The following is an 18339-nucleotide window of genomic DNA, read 5'->3' as shown; positions in this document are numbered from 1 at the left end:
GTTAACAGTTGCCTGCAAGGAGGAGTATTTTTTTGATAACAGTCTTAAAGTATGTTCATGACACGTTTTAGAAAAGTTCATTATTATGTACTCGCGGAAAAAAAATGTATTCTTTTTTCAAGAATATTATAAAACTCATGTCCTATGCAGAAAAAGAAAAAACAAACCGAATTTTTGTTTTAATTTAATATTCTTGATAGAAGTACCAAACTTAATAAGGTCCAGAATATATTTTGAATATATCTGATGTTTATAATAAACTTATGAACTTAGCGAGTATATAAATTTATGAAACACTTGAGACAAATAACATGCATTTGAATGCAGTTTGTATTTTTTCTGTATCTAGGATATCGCAACAGCATTCGCTGCTCGGTACGCTTGCGGCGCTCAATAAAAAATTCCAGTATCTCGTACTCGAGGGGAATTATAATTTTCATGACAGTAACATTTCGACGTAAGCCGGACACACGTCAATAATTCGCATACGCGAGGATTCGTGCGAAGCCGTCGTATGCTATTCTGAATGGATTTTCACAACGTGATGGAAACTGCAATTTATTTTATTGCATTTACGCAGCAGATATATTCTGTATCGAATTAATCATCAAATTTACAGTATAAAATAAGGTAAATTGTTTGTTGAGGCAGCAATAAATTTACTTTTCAGAAAAATTCTCTCCGTGTACGTACAACATACATATTTATTTACACAGAAAAAAATATTATTTTACTGCTAAAACAAATTACTCAATTTATTTTTTTTCTATTAACGGTTATCTTCAACAAGGAATATTTTTTTGATAACAGTCTTAAAGTATACTCATAACAAGTTTTAGAAAAGTTGATTACCATGTACTCGCAGAAGAAGAATTTATTCTCCTTTCAAAAATATAACTTATACTCTACGAGTATATAGGAAAAGAAAAAAACAACGTGAATTTCTGTTTTAATTTTGAATTAAATCTTTGAATGAATTGAATCTTTGAATTCTTGATTGAAATACTAAACTTAGTAGGGCCCAGAATAAATCTTGAATATATTTGATGTTTATAGTAAACTTATGATTAGCAGATATATATAAATTTATGAAACCTGAGACAAGTAACATGCACTTGAATACAGAACATATTTTTTCTGTGCGTAGGATGTCGCGATAGCATTCGTTGCTCGGTACGCTTGCGGCGCTCAATAAAAAATTTCGGTATCTTGTACTCGAGGGGAATTATAATTTTCATGACAACAACATTTTGACGTAAGCCGAGTGCACGTCAATAATTCGCATACGCAAAACTAACGAGGATTCGTGCAAAGCCGTCGCATGCTATTCTGAATGGATTTTCATGACGTGATGGGAACTGCAATTTATTTTATTGCATTTATGCAGCAGACATATTCTGTACCAAATTAATCATCAAATTTACAGTATAAAATAACGTGAATTGTTTATTGAGGCAGTAACAAATTTACTTTTCAGAAAAATTCTCTCTGTGTACATACACACATATTTATTTGCGCGGTAAAAAGTATTATTTTACTGCTAAAACAAATTATTCGGTTTGCTTTTTTCTCTTAACGGTTGCTTTCAACAAGAAACTTTTTTTGACAACAGTCTTAAAATATGTTCATGACAAATTTTAGAAAAGCTCATTATTATGTACTCGCGGAAAAAGAATTTATTCTCTTTTCAAGAATATTATAAAACTCATGTCCTATGCAGAAAAAGAAAAAACAAACCGAATTTTTGTTTTAATATGATTGAAGTATTGATTGAAGTATTAAACTTAGTAGGGTCCAGAAATATATCTTGAATATATTTCCTTATGATGTTCCTTATGATGAGCTTATGATTGGCAGATATATAAATTTATAAAATATTTGAGATAAGTAACATGCTGGGAAATGCTAATGCGCTTGAATGCAGTGTGTATTTTTTCTATGTGTAGGATGTCGCAATAGCATTCGTGGTTCGGTACGCTTGCGGTGCTCAATAAAAAATTCTGATATCTATTAAGGAGAATTCCATCTATAAGGGGAAATATAATTTTCATGACAATAATATTTCGACGTAAGCCGAGCGCACGTCAATAATTCGCGTATGGAAGCCGCCGTGGTATCCGTACGAATTCTTATCGCGTGCCGTGTCGCAGCGAATTCTGCCAGCACGATAGCGCTCGCGGCTCTACAGTTAGTTACGCTTACGGTGCTCGATTTCTACGCGATACCACGCGAATCGAGCTGTTCAAGTCGCTAAGCATGTAGGCAGAAGCTGCCTACCGCGCGCAATTCCCCGCGATCGCCGTTTTGGCGAATATCACTTTTATCACTTGGAATCGACACTCCCCGCGGCCGCGCGCTAATCGAATCGCCGTCCCGCCGGGAATTTTTCATCGATCCCGCGAACCCGCGGATCACGTCGCGTGTGGTTGTGTGGAAATGCTTGACCTCGGTTATTGCGACGAAAGCTCGTTTTATTATTTACATAGCGTCGCTTTTCTTTAAAACGTGTAAGATCGATCACGGCGGACGGAATAACTCGCGTACAATAATAGCGTTTCTGTATTAAGAGACTCGAGCGCGCGATTGTCTGATTCCTTTTTTCTTCCTTTCTTTTTCCTTTCTTTCTTTCTTTCGTTCTTTCTTTCTTTCTTTCTTTCTTTTTTCCCGTTTCTCCCACTCGAGACACGGCCGTAAGCGAATCCTCGGTTTCGCATATGTCACCTGCTTATGTTTAAATTAGAATCTCGTCCTTTTTAGTTGAACGTCAGCGTCGAGCTACGTCAAGCTACTACCGCCTAATCCCGCTGCGAGATCTTTATTCAAGATTTCTGCGGCGAGAGATACATCTCCCGCTGAGGACCGTCGTTTCGGGGCCATTTTCTTCTTCCGCAATTGGCGCAATTCTCGGTTCAAGCGCGAGCGCGAACAGGTGTGTCAGAAAGAAATATTCGCGACCCTATTTGACCATTATTTCTCCGCTATTTGGCAAGGATACGCCGGCGGCGCTTCTTGTAGGTGGTGAAAAACCTTTCAAGGTTCGACCAGTGAGAAACTAGGTCATCGCGCTGCTATCACCACAGCGGCACAGTAGGATTCGTCGTTCTGCAATGTGCACCCTAGCGTGAAGGCACGGAGATATAATCTGCCAGCCGGCGATAAGACTTCGGAAAGTGACGTTTAAAGGTTACGAGCTTCATCCTCCCCTTCCATATACACACACGTATACATGTATCTTCCGGCTCGCGTGCTTACAGGGGTTTTTCGCACAAGGTTGAGTATGAGAATTGCAATTTGTATCCCTTCAGTGTTCATTGTAAGTATCATGAGTTTGTTCATGTACAGGATATATCTGAACTCTATCGGCAAACTTACAGAGCAGGTTCTACGCTGAAAAATAGGTATTAGGTTGGTGCAAAAATAATTGCGGTTTTTATCGTTTTATCGCTTGGCGCTAATTTTTCTAGTTACCGTTATCTTCTCCAGAATTCTATCTTGTAGGAATAAACAAACTTGTTTCCCGTTGGGAAAAATGTGTGCGGGCCAATGGTCTTTATTTTGATTAATAAATATAATTTAATGATATATGCGTCCATATACTTGATATATAAAAATTGATATATAAAATATAATATATAATTGATATATAAAAATGCAATTATTTGTCTACCTACAACCTAATAAAGAAAAGACATATTCGCGGAAGCTTGCTTTTTAAGAAGGCTTGAGCCTTCAAAAGATGACAATAACGAAAGAAAATGTGTCGCGATAAGTGGGTTAAAAATGTTAACACAACACTTTTTTTGCTTGATTTTGAGGATACCCATTAATCTTTATAATTTCTGGATGTTAACCGGGGAATCATTAGTATATTTTTACTGTTTGTCGTCAATAGCATTAAAAAACGTATTATTTCCTCTTAATGTCATGGATACTTATAATAGTACGTGTTTAATTACTTACTTGTATATAAAACATAATTTAATGGGTAAAATATATTAAGATTATAGAAATTCTATTAAAAAATGGTTTCCCTCTCTCCTTTATCAAGAAAACTATGCAATCTAAACTATATAAACTTGTTAATATTTGCCTTTTTTTTTAATTTTTCCCATGGCGTGTTTAGAAATTGTTGATTTATCGACAGTTCTGTTCAGCCAGAGCTGTTCAGCCAATTGTTTTTCCGTTTGAACGGTGTTTTCACTCAATAATGCTTGCAATTCAGAATTTTTGAATTTTTTGGTTCATCAGTACGTTTTTTGTCACTCAAATCGAAATCACCACTTTTGGATCGTTGAAACCAAAATTTACAGTTGGAATACAATGGAGCTGGATCATCACAAGTTGTAACAAGCATTTCATGAACTGCATTTGCCGATTTTACAAATCAAACAAAAAAGTAATGAATGTCGAAAATGCAATGTGTACGTTCCATTTTAGACGCATACAAACAATGAAACTATTAATAACAATAGCGCGCAAACTGCCACATGTCATAGAAACATGTCAAATCTTTCAATATTGCCAGATTTCAACGTTCGTACTAACCATTAACTTGTTGCAAAGACTTTTTTACTAAAATTTTTTTTTATATAGAATCTATTCTGTGAGTTTGCCAATGAAGTTCAGATACATCTTATATATATATATACATTCTGTATATGAATAATCTACACGTATATTCCTTCTCTTTCTTCTTTTTGAGCAGACATAAAAGTTGAGATATAAGGCTAGTATATTGAGATATGGAATAAAAAGCAACATTCTCACTTCTCCCTCGTGAGACGGAAATCGCAAAGTCGCGTCGAAGTAATCCTCGACATCTTTCAGTAAATAAAAAGTAAAAATGTGATGGAACGCCAGCAGCATATCTCGTGTATCCAAAATATCGAAAGCATTATACCGAGCAGTTCAAAGCATCATTGTATAGCGGCACTTTTACGACGTGAACTTTGCAGAAAAATGTCTGTATTTTATCGTCCTATCGGTGGCACAGAATTACAATTGCTTTTACACAATGAGAATACGTGCAAAAAAGACTCGAAGTATTGCTCGATACGTGACGAAAACGATAACAAATTTTGAACTTCACACCTGCTGCCAGTTAAGTATAAAGATTTGCCGGTTACAACAATTTTGCAGCTTGTACGTGCGTTCGTTTCGCCCAGAAAAATTTCGAAAAGTATTGTTGAAATATTACAAATGAATTCAAAAGTTCAAAAATACGCGTGAGGAAAATTGCAAAAAGACCTTTATTGTAGTGCAGGATGCTTTTTACATCGTAATGCAACATGATATCATCTGCTAATGCACGATTTTTTATCAGACACGACATTTCTTTGACCGTCGAGATTTTGTCGATCCAAGCGCTCTTTTTCTCCTCGGTAACCTTTAGATTCGCAAATCTGATTTTTCTGACCTATTCGATGTATTCGGATGTCAGCTTGCAACTCCGGAATAATGTCAAGTTCAGAGACGAGAAAGAGAGTAGCAGAGAGGGAGAGGGAGAGGGGGAGGGGCAGGGGGAGAGGGAGAGAGAGAGAGAGTCGCGTTCCTATATTTCCAGCTTAATTTTTCTAATCGCACGAGACTGCACTCTCGCAAATGGAGCCTCGCGACGCGCCCTACAGTTTCGCGTTCGCAAATGGCCTTGTCGTGCGATTACGAGTTTATCCGCGGTAATGTGATTCTTTAAAACGCTGATGAAGAATATCTATCTGTCAGAGATAATGCTATTCGCAGAACGGAGAATCGTCTAGTTCGGGGAGCATAATGCAATTTGTTCCTCTCGACAACGACATAATCTCTCCGGACGGGAAGAAATATGGCTCTCAATAGACGAAACGTAATGTAGATTAAAGTATTAAAATATTGCGCGATACGCCGTCGCAATAAAGTTCACCGTCGGGATAGAAATTCTCTTAAGATATATAACGCTCGTTTCTTTTTATATTATTGTTATGCATCCCCACGGGCGAGGAATGAGGTTAAAAGATTTGCATTTGAAATTCAGTTATTCGTTTCTCGTGTATTTCCTCGAACTGCGCCATTATTGTTGCAAACTACGTCCCTCGAATTTTTCTCCTTCTCCGCTTCGTTTTCATGTCTTCTTCTTCCTCCACTTTTCTAATAAAATCTCGGATAATACCGAATTCCGCATCGATTCGTCTAGGCTGTCTCTTCACTAGACAATGCAGCATTGTGCAGTTTCTAATAATCCCGCAACACACGACTGTCGTACGATGCCTGGTACGCGATATCGGCGTGCGAAATGCCTCAAGTTTTGATACGAGTTTGCCTCGTAATATATGACCCGATACGTTCGCATTGTCCTAACTTTTAATTAATGCGCTGCCTTAATTCGCGAAAACATCGGTATCGAATTAGCGCGCGTTGTGCGTCGCTCACAATAGCGTTAAATAATGATCGTTAAATAAAGTAAGTGTAGCAAAGTGTAAAGAGCTGTAACGATATCGTCGATGATAATTTTAGACTTTGCGTGGAAATCGCGGTGATATCATTTTTCCTCAGTCAACACTGATTACGAGGATGACCGACATCTTTACAGTATAGAAATGTTATATGTGAATGCGATGCGATCTTGTAACGGATAAAATGGATCCGAATAATAATGATGTGGAATATTAATGATGAAAGGTTTTCATTCAAAATGTGACGAAAATGTTCACGTTGGTTTTTCATTTTCCATTAATGCGACGCCAAATAACTTGACAGATTCCAACTTTTTTTTTCAAATGAAGCTTAAAATGTGTGTTGTAAAAATGTAGAATGATTTTCTGGTTTGGAAAATGAGGTTAACTGCTTAAAAAAACAACTAACAGCATCTATTTGAAAAAAACCGAAATTACTTTCTGCACAACCCAATAGATACCGATTAGATCGTCGGCAATCGATCGACCATCTATATGATATCTTCCGGATATCCAATCCATGCATAAATATCGACTACATCGATAAAACGCCACACAAAACCACGGTATAGAAAAAATTTAACTTTTGTGACACCGAAGGATCCATAAAATTATCACCGGTTCGAACATCGACTTACGAAGTTGGGTAACGACCTCGTTATGTTCTAATGACTATGTTATGTTGTTTACGTCTCTTACCGGCGACTCTCGCCTCTTTGCACGCCTCGTACATGTCCTGCTTGATATCCGGGTTGTCGTCCGCTATAGTTTCGCCGACGGTCACGAATCTCTCGACCGCCAAATTTACCGCCTGGCCGACCCTGGCGACCGCTCGCAGACTCCGGTCCGAACATAGCGGCCGTTCTCTGTGCGAGACTAACGTGGAGATCTGCAAAGACATTGCATGTTGGTGAGCGCAAAGGTCGATCGAAGTGAAGAGACGAGGAGAGCACGCTAAAAATAAATCAGCCGTCTGTCTCTAAATCTCTACATCATACATAGCGCAATTAAAGAGCACGGTTGAGCGACGAAACGAGGGAAGTAACGAGCAGGTGAACCACACACGCTCGCAGTCACTCGAATGCAGTACCTCTAAGAGTACCTCTAAGAATGAGAAGCTATATCTTAAATGACCGCCTTGTTTAACGCTTCGGAGCGGCGTATTTTGGTTAATCAACAAATATACATACGAGTATTTCGCTGCAAAAGTTACTGTAGAATTTTATATGTGAGCGAAAAACATTGACATTCTGCCTTCATTTATTACCCCTACCCTTTCACACAAACGGGCTATTATATTTAAGAATTAAAGTTAACCATTAAGCCTCTTAATGCGGAGCAATTTGGAGCTAAACGATCGTTGAGGACGGAATATTTTATGCCGTCGTGAGGAAAACAACCTGGAAAGAACAATGAGCCGGAATAAATGAGATTTTATTTATTATTACTACCCACTAAAATTCATAAAAGGACACGAATGTAAAATTGAAAAGAATTTGTATGAAAGAACCAATATAAAATATTCTCCCGTGTGCCTCTTTTCGGGCACAGGTTACAGCCCGACGATTCATATGTCAGAGAGAAAGAATTAAAGCTCCCATCGGGATTTATCTTTCTCGTGTCTGTCGAAAAATTCCATCTCGAATGTAAACGCCCATTGCAGAAGTTGGTAACTGTTGCTCGCGTCAAGTGTCTTCGTCGAAGAAATTTGTCAGTCGCATATATGCACCTACAATCCGTAGCAATGATCGTTCTGGTCATATATAATAATAATAATAATAATAATTAGGATAATTATGATAATGACAATCTTGATAATAATATTACATCAAGTGTGTTCGTTGAAGAAATTTATCAGTCGCGTATATGCACCTATAATGACCGTTTCAACGACAGTTTCTAATCGCATATAATAATAATAACAATAATAATAATCGTAATTAAAATAATTATAATAACGATAATCTTGATAACAAAATTACTTTATTAGACGCGTTAAATTCGCCCATAATATCAAGAGAATTAAGAACACTTTATCGCATTCCCCTTATTCCCTCTACCGCAAAAGTCGATTAAACCTTAAACTGAGTTCAAATAAAATAAACTCACCTCAAATAAAGACTGAGAGTCTCAGGTTAAAGTTTAATCGACGTCGGTAGGAACAAGCATTAGCGAGATAAAGCTTACTGTCAATCTATTCCCGCGCTGCTAAACAACATCGCAACAAATTTTACAAGAGAATTCTTGTAAAAAAATAAAAAAGCTACACAAACTATCTCCTCATTTTATTTTCTCGCGGTTTTAAATCATAGCGACGAATCGGGTGTTGAATTAAAGCTCCCGACGAGATTCATCTTGCGGGTATCGAGAAAATTTCATCTCGTGATTTCATCTCGAGGAGGAAACCCGTCCCGAGAACGTCAATGTGCAATGCCACAGTGGAGCGTTGTAAAGAGGGAGAGAGAGAGAGAGAGAGAGAGAGAGAGAGAGAGAGAGAGAGAGAGAGAGAGAGAGAGAGAGAGAGAGAGGAGAGAGAGAAAGAGAGAGAGAGAGAGAGAGAGAGAGAGAGAGAGAGAGAGAAAGAGAGAGCCATCGTCTCTTTCGGCCCGTGTGTATCGCGTTTTAATTAACGTCGTGCTCCCGCCCCCCCCTCCCAGGTCACCGCTCACCGACCTCTGTCTCTCGGACCGGCCGATTTGACAATAACCTCGCGCTGCTCCGTACAAAGCGATGGTAATAATGAGTAACACCGCATCTGTTTCAACACAGTCGTCGGACATGGCTAACGACCTGCGGTGCTAATGCAGCGGCGTTGTTACACGCAGAATTGCATTGGGGCTTGCGCTAGTCCCGTTGCATTTCGCCTGACGCGCCCCGAGAGCGTCGCGCGCGCGCGCGCGCGCGCGCTCGCGAGGTAGCAGCTACACTGCATTTTCCACACAATTAGACAATGCATTCACGCGCGCGCGAGCCTCGTCTCGTCTCGTCTCGTCTCTTTCAGGACTCTGTCCGGTCTCTGTCCCACGTCGGTTCTCGCTCGAAGGTAGGAAGAGGAACGCGCGCGGCCCGCTGATGTGGAGCAAAGGGGCGGCTCGCGGCTATTGTCTCGAGAGATGAATGCGCGCGCGAGCGTACACACGTATGTACGCGTATGTATGCGTAGGCGGGCGGAGGTACGCACTCACGCGGGCACGCACGCGGGCACGCACGCACGCACACGTGCGCGTTTCCATTCAGCTCACCTGGAGCGCAGCTCGGGCTTTCATGAGCCTATGGCTCGATCGTCTTATGTAAACGAGAGCACTGTCGTATCGCGATGTATGGTTTCGCCGTGTACGCACGGCTTCATTAATGCTCGAACATTCACTAGATCGAGAATCACCAGACACTTTTGGCCGGGCGCGTTCGTTTCTACACGCATAGACATTCATCACGAGTGTGATGTAATTCTTCTGCGTCTTGCGTAGAGGCCATCGTCGCGCATAAAATGTCAGCTGCATATGCATGGTGTGAGACCGCTTCGGCCGAGGAGCGTATAGGAAAAAGTTACCGTGTTGATTTACGGGGCATAACTTTTTCTTAGATGCTCATCTCAAAACAAGTATTTGTAAAGTGACTTTTCCCATAGTCTCATATTCTAAGCGAAGTATTTTACAGAAGACGGATTCCTCTTTTTATAAAGCGATTAAAGTGAAGCATTCATCTAAAATTAGGTATTGTTATAACTATTTTTCTCTTATTTCAAAAGGATTCTCTCTATATCAATTAATTTTTCTCTTATATGAAGAGGAATATGTTGATTTGAATGTCGGCTTCTGTTGTTCAGTCATGCTCTACCTCTAGAGATGAACGAAAAAATAATCATATGCTCATGGGCCAGAATATTTAGAACGCTTCTTAAAAAAGGTATGTGTGTTGCTGTAACATATAACGAAGATAATTTACCTATATTTGGTCAAATACAGTTTATAATCTACTGCAAGAAGTTGAATAGTACACTTTTTCTTTTAACTATGTTTCATATAATTCGTTATATGATGAACATCTTTGTAGCTATGAAGTCCATAATAAAATTGATTGAAAATTGATTTGAAATTTGTTTGTTATAACGATCTTATTTCGTTCGTGTCTATTTATTGTAGAACTGGAGCCAGAAATATATATATATATATATTACTTTTCGCTATACATTACAATAATTTTTTCAGATTAACTAGTATAACCAGTAAGAATAAAATAAGAATAAATAATAATCCTCTTAAAAAAAATTAAATAATCTGTATATAAGAGGAAATTTATATTAAAATCAATAAGATTTGTATTATACATATAACATATAATCCTTCTAACTTTAAGAATAGTATGTTTATTTATATAATAATATTTTCCTCTTAATCTTAGAGGAATTCTCTTGAAGCCATATATAAGAATAAAATCCTCTAAAATTTAGATCATTCCGCTTGTTCTGAAATTACTTTTTTTTGGGTGATCGGCCAAGACGGTCTTATGTTATTCACATGCATGTTATCTTATATGTATATGCGTGTGTGAGGGAGGGATTTAGTACCGGAACAGATGAAACGGACGAAACTTATGCGAACTGAATTTCAAACTGTCAAACTATCATGGCTGTTTTTGGGACATCTTTGCCTCAGATGATCAACAACAGTCATGGTCAATGCGTGTGTAGAAATGTATGTTTGACTGAAAATGTCTAGAAATTTTCGATCTAGTGAGTGTCTGGGTATTAATGAAACTGCGTTTCGCCCTGCGCGAAGGAACAACGAACAAACACCGAACACATCAACAACAATGTTCGGACGTTCGCAATCGCGTTCGTTGTTTGTTCATTCATCTAGATTCGACGAATATTCGCGCTTAGCCAAATTCGGTGTTTGCCACTCGGGTAGAAAAATGCTGGACGAGTCATTAATCTTTGCAAGCGCCGGTTTCACGCTATATTTTAATTAGATTTCTGTTAATGCACATGAGAGCGCATCTTAGCGCGCTTTTGAATATTTTCACCAAGTTTTGCCGTCAGTCTTTTTGATTTTATTATGAAATAGATTTCTTTTTAGGCCTTCGTAATAATTTCGTAACAATTAATATTACAATAGTTTCTTCAGTCCATTTCTTCCGTTTTTATATTTTTAATCACATATTTTTAATTATATGTGCCTATACAATAAACTAATCGTACTGATTCTTGTAGCGAACAATGAGTGTGTGATAGACGCACGCCCACACTGTTCATTTTCTTTGATAAACCGACTTATGAGCGAATCGGAACGCGAACCAAACGTTCTGTTTAGGTTCGTTAAGACTTACAAAGGATCTGTCTGGGATCTTTTGGAAACGAAAAACTATGAAGATTAATCAAATCAAATTGATAAGAAAAGTCAAGTACCATTTTGCAAAAATTGCAATAGATATTAAGTTATTAATGATTGAAAATGACCACATCTAAAGGCTCTTTTAATTGATAATTTGAAAATTTGCATACTTATTTGTAAAAAGGACTCTTTTGTTCAAAATAATCTAATCTATTAGGTGTACAACTTTGCTTCCGCCGTTTTCCTATAGATGGCTTTAGCGGCAAATAGTGATCGAAATAAATAGATCATAGACGTCATGCAATAAACTTGGGCATCTGTCAACATAACCCCATAGAAACATTAGTCGATTTGTGTCTGCATCATAAAGTTATTCTTGATTGAAAATGTCAGTTTACGAGCCAAATTCTCGTCACTTGCTAGAGGTTTTAATTTTCTGCTTCAATATGAGAAGAAATCTGCGGCTGAGGCTCATCGAATGCTCTCAAATACTTATGGTGAGGCCGCTATTAGTGAAAGAACGTGTCGTGAGTGGTTTCAACGGTTCATGAACGGTGATTTTCACATCGAAGACCGGCATAGCGATGGAAGAGAGAAGATTTTCGAAGATGCAGAATTGGAGGCATTACTTAATGAAGACTCGTGTCAAAGTCAAGAAGAATTGGCACGATCATTGGGAGTGACTCAACAAGCAATTTCAAAACGCCTCAAAGACATGGGAATGATTCAGAAGCGAGGAAATTGGGTGCCGTACGAGTTGAAACCGAGAGATATTGAACGGCGTTTGTTTGCTTGTGAACAGTTGCTTGAAAGGCAAAGACGGAAGGGATTTCTGCATCGCATTGTGACGGGGGACGAAAAATGGGTTCATTACGATAACCCCAAACGCAGAAAATCATGGGCATATCCCGGCCATGCTTCCATGGCCGGGATATGCCGTCGACGGCCAAACCGAATATTCACGGCTCCAAGGTCATGCTCTGTATTTGGTGGGACCAGCTCGGCGTAGTATATTATGAGCTTAAAACCGACTGAAACAATCACAGGCGATCGTTATCGAACGCAATTAATGCGTTTGAGCCGAGCATTGAAAGACAAACGGCTGCGATACAACGAGAGACACGATAAAGTGATTTTGCAGCATGACAATGCTCGACCCCATGTTGCGAAAGTGGTCAAGATATACTTGGAAACGTTGAAATGGGAAGTCCTACCCCACCCGCCGTATTCTCCAGACGTTGCTCCCTCTGACTATCACTTGTTTCGATCAATGGCACACGGCCTGGTTGACCAGCACTTCCGGTCTTATGAAGAAGTAAGAAATTGGATCGATTCATGGATCGCTTCAAAAGATGACCAGATTTTTCAACGCGGGATTCGTACGCTGCTCGAAAGATGGGAGAAAGTAGTGGCCGGCGATGGACAATACTTTGAATCATAAATGTATAACCAGTTTTTTACAATAAAGCCTCGAATTTCGGAAAAAAAACGGCGGAAGCAAAATTGTACACCTAATACAATTATATAACGGCTATTGTATCTAGCGATAGATATGAGTATACTGAACCTGTCGCTAGGCACAATAGCCGTCATATAATTGTAAGTTAGATTATTCTGAACAAAAAAGTCCTCTACCATTTAGCAAATAAGTAAATTTTCAAGTTATCGATTAAAAGAGTCTCTAGACATGATTATTTTCAATCATTAATAACTATTGCAATTTCGGTAAAACGGCATTTGACTTTTTTTCTCAGCTTGATCTGATTAATCTTCACAATCTTTCGTTTCTAAAAGATCCCGGATACCCTGTATATTTATTTCGAGCCGTAACGGCAAGCATTCGCGTTCGTTATTCGTTTGCTCAGTATGTATCTAGCTTTGTGCAGCGACGAAGTAATGGGGGATTCGCATCGCGTCCGATATCCGACGTACGACTTCCGATATCCGACGGAAGAATTCGTTTACTGAAGACAAAAAAGTTGCTAGCTAGGAATCCTGAAAACTGAAATCTCCTATTGGATATCGAATCGGATTGTCGTACGTCGGATGTCGGATGCAGTATGAACCCTCCATGAAAGTAAGGACCGTCAGTTTTACGAGATTTAGGATGGACACGTATGTTATGTAGGGAAATAAAACCTCGAAATTCGAGAGCTGGGATAATCTCTGGGAAAAATCCTGGGAAAATAATATCGAAAGTCAAATATTGGGACAATATATCTAAATATAATTTTCCCGAGATATCCAATTGTTTCAACGAAGAACTATTACTCTGAAAATTGTACACACAATTGTATTGATTACCCATTTGAATACATTCTGGCTCTGTTCAAATAAGTAGAATATATGAGTGTATACAAATGCACCCAACTACATAACGAGACTATTCCAATATTCCGGTGAAATTATATTTTAAGAGCGCTCCGGTACTCGAATTTCGGTATTATGACTTTTCAAGAAAGTTTCACTTTTTAAGTTGCGATATATTTCCGGGAGAATGCATGCCCACCAGAGATTCAGCGTGACAGAAAAAATTCTGTCGGTTTTGTATAAAAAATTTTGTATGAAATCGGCGTAGAATCGTGATAATCGATTTTGCAAAAATATTCAATATATACAGAGCGTGCGGGATGTTTTGGAAATGAAAAATTATGGAGATTAATCAGGTCAAATTGAAAATAAAAGTCACATATCATTTTGCAAAAATCGCAACAGTTATTAAGTTATTAATGGTTGAAAATAACCACATCTAGAGGCTCTTTGAATTGATAACTTGAAAATTGCGTATTTATTTGCAAAAAGGACTTTTTTGTTTAAAATGACCTAATCTAGAATTATATGACGGCTATTGTGCCTAGCGACAGGCTCAAGATTCAGAGTTCAAAATTAAATATATTCATATCTATTTCTAGACGTGTTATTTTTTTCAATTTTGTCTGATTAATCTTCACAATTTTTCGTTTCCGAAACACCCCAGACATCCTGTATATATATATATATATATTTTTTTTTTTTTAAACGGGAACAAAAATATCTTTTGATATTTACAATTAGAAGATAGGCAATGTAAAAATTATAAAAAAAAGAGAGAAATGCATTCGTTGAATAGTATTGCAGTAAAACGAAAATTATATAATAAAAATAATTATATAATAATAATTATATAATAATTATATAATAAATTTATGAAATAAAAAATACAGGGTTTAGGCTGCTTCTAAAATAACTTGTAGAAGAATGAAACATATCAATATATTCAGAGTATCCATTAGCCAAAATACTGATTTGATTCATTGAAATTAGTCTGCTATGAGTTGCCCGATGAAATGCAACATGAAAGATATTACATGCATGAAGTATTCTTGAAAGTATATGTAAACCGAAAGCCTGAAGAATGTCAGAACAGTCGAGACATTTTATTACAAGTTTGTAGAGATGTGCAAATCAAGAATTTTTATGTCGAATCGAATCGAATCTCATTTTTTTAATTTGAATTCGAATCGAATCGAATCTATGAAATTTCATTCGAATTCGAATTGAATCGAATCAAATCATTAAAAAATTTAACATGATTATTAAACATGCAAATAATGATGAAAGATTTTAATATGGAAGGGAATATTGATATTGTAATATCATCTTAAAGTAAAATATCTATTTAAATATTTAAAGTAATTTATAATTAAGTTATTAATTATAAGTTAAGTTAATTACAAGTTAAGGGTTCAAACATACAGACCCAGATGGCCCGTTTTGTAGCTGATGCACGCAAACGATAATGTATTTGATTCCTATTCGTATTATTTGGATTCGAATCGAATTGAATTACATTAGATTCGATTCGATTCGATTTGAATTCGCGAATAGTTCGCACATCTCTACAAGTTTGTATACGTGTTGACATGGCGCATCGGGATGATTGTGAGTAAATAATAAAATTTCCACAATATATCCAGACATTTACACCGGATGACTAAGAGAAAATAGACTAATAATATCATCCTTCTTTAATTATCTTCAGGGGGACTCTTTTAGACTTTCTCAGTGTTGAAAAAAATTTATCCACGTGGCTGATGGTTTTTAATAGCACCTCAACGCAGGTGCCTTATGTTGACTCTGCAATGTCCGACCTTTGGTCGACCATGATATCAATTTCGATGATGAATCGTCAACATGTTGACTGCCATGGAGTCACCGGGGACAGGTATTGTGATGCCGTCGCGGTTGATTAATTTACGTATAAAGTATAAATAATTGCGAGTCCTTTCCTTCTGAGGCATTATTTCCTGCGACACTTGAAGCAAACCAATTATAATGTTGAAAATTATTATAATAATTGTACTGCTACGGATATCGACACATTGACGTCTGGTGGAGTAAAAAATTACGTTCTCGAAGCTTGCGGTTAAGATTTTGTAGCACGATATTGTGTATTTTGTTCGATACAACGATTTCTGTAGATAAGTAATATTCTTCGAAATTAATCAAAATTTTGTATGCCGGCTGCATACGACATTTCCAAGCGCGACGCCATCTGTTATCATCGTCAACGTGTGTTAATACGAATATTATAAACATTGAGATACAGGGTCTGTTTGACGCGAAAGATTGATTACCTCGTACGTCATAAGACCGAAAACGCTCGCGGAACGTGCATTATATCAACGAACATTATTATCTTCTCTCACAGTTAATTGAAACTATCCAACTAACGATAAGATTCTGCGACTTGATTCTCATGCAGACCCCCTCTCTCTCTATCTCCTTCGTAATTTGAGAAATCGCTGTTATGGCTACTGAGGAGTCAATGCAACCCAAAAAGATAGGAGACGTACATGTCTCAAGTTACATTTATCCACCGTATTTTTGGACGGAGAGAAAGGATTGATCGAGTTAACGTGAAAGCCGTGCGTTTAGCTGAGCAAAATAGACTTTTCGGGCCAAATTCGGTTCTGACAGAAATTCTCTATCTTCTTCAATCAAATCGCGTGCGCTTCGTTCGTTGTCTCGTTAATCCAACCAATCATCTCTTCCGGTCTGGTAATTCAATTGTCGGCCAATCAACTCAATCAGTCGTAAATTCAATCAGCTTTCATGCAATCGACAGAAATTAACACGGTGGTCAACGTACTGACTACCGTTGGCTTTCCGCCGCGATCTGCGATTTAAAATACCGATAATCGGCGGAAGGAAAGATCTAGTCGATCTGGCCGATCGATAAATGTAATTTGCGACGTGTGTATATCTTCTATCTTCTGCCGTCATTGGCTCCTTAGCGGCTATAAACAAATCGGCATCATATCTTTAATATTCGGTACAAGATTATTAGTTATTTTTTTCTAATTGTACGAATTCCTTTTTAGATATTAATATGAAGTCGTCACAAATGTATCGTCGTGACAAATGTATCGCTTCGACAGGATCGCCCCTTCTATTTTGAATAATCAATAAATCAATATTGCGTACAATTGAAATGTCCCAATAACTCGGTTGCATGAGATGTTAAAGCTATCATGCCGGTCGCTGTACAAGCGGCTTCTCGGATTATGAGAGAGAGAGAGAGAGAGAGAGAGAGAGAGAGGGGGGGGAGAAAGAGAGTGGGGGGGACCCATGAGAATCAAAGCCTCTGAGTCCTAGGTGATTTCAATCAACCACGAGTCGATCGCGTACAATTAAGCGACGGATTAATGCCGCTGGTTGCGCGTCACTCATGAATGTTAATCGCGCCGGTTGTTGGCCGTTTATCCGAAAAGTTAATAATGCGTCGCGATATCGCGTTCCGCTCGGATGAGAAATGGCGCGCGCGACGTTCCACATTCGGTCTCTGCGATATTAATTTTTCGCCCGCTGTGCTGTCGACTTCTCTTCCCTCGCCGGCAGGTTTGTTCGGGTAGACGTTATATCGGGTGGGATGGGGAGGGGCGGGCAGAGAGGGAGGGTTCTAAGCTTATGTTCGTCGAGTTTTCCAATTAAAAAAAAAAAAAAAAACTACCAATATTTTCGAAGCCGCGACGAAGCAGTGATGCGTGCGCGTCCGATGACGTTTGACGCACGTTACGTACGTTCGCGATAATTGGCCGCGATTCGCCGGGGTGCTCCCGTAGGTCGTGCGAGATGCGAAATGCGAGGAATGTGGAAACGTCACGCGGCTGCGCATGTATCACTGCGAACGGTTATTTTAAGCGTTTTGCGTCACTGCTCGGGGAATTTGGACTTCTGCAGTTTTTGTGCTTATTGAAATATCGACTGTGTGCGGGATTAATACGAAAAACACATACGCGCGCGCGGATACACACACACACACACACACACACACACATACACGAGTAGAAATATTTGCACATACACATACATCCCTTTAAAGCAATGCCCGCTTGAAAACTTTATCGACAGAATGCTGATCTCTTTTTGCAAAGTTTACGTTCTATTGGTTGCACAGAATTACAAATGTTTCTGCAGGATAAAAGCGTACGTCAGTGTGAGTTCGAGTACGTGTTAAACACTGAATTGGAGCATTGCTCGGCACGTGACGAAAACGATAAAACGTCCCGAAGTTGACGTCCCGAGTTGTTGCTTGA

At 38.4% G+C, this 18339-nt stretch overlaps 1 protein-coding gene across 3 annotated transcripts in view; it reads right to left on the bottom strand.

Annotated features, from left to right (window-relative positions):
- The window catches only part of alpha-Catr (alpha-catenin related), a 115885-nt gene that overhangs the window by 39548 nt on the left and 57998 nt on the right, over positions 1 to 18339 (bottom strand). For all 3 annotated transcript variants that reach the window (XM_011148632.3, XM_019843423.2, XM_025305460.1), the window contains exon 2: positions 7128 to 7317. In XM_011148632.3, the coding sequence (XP_011146934.1) occupies positions 7128 to 7317 (190 nt within the window). The remainder of the gene's footprint in view (positions 1 to 7127; positions 7318 to 18339) is intronic.

Source organism: Harpegnathos saltator, unplaced genomic scaffold, assembly GCF_003227715.2.
Source record: "Harpegnathos saltator strain DR-91 unplaced genomic scaffold, Hsal_v8.6 scaffold697, whole genome shotgun sequence".
Classification (NCBI taxonomy): domain Eukaryota; kingdom Metazoa; phylum Arthropoda; class Insecta; order Hymenoptera; family Formicidae; genus Harpegnathos; species Harpegnathos saltator.
This window is presented reverse-complemented; position numbering and strand designations above follow the sequence as displayed.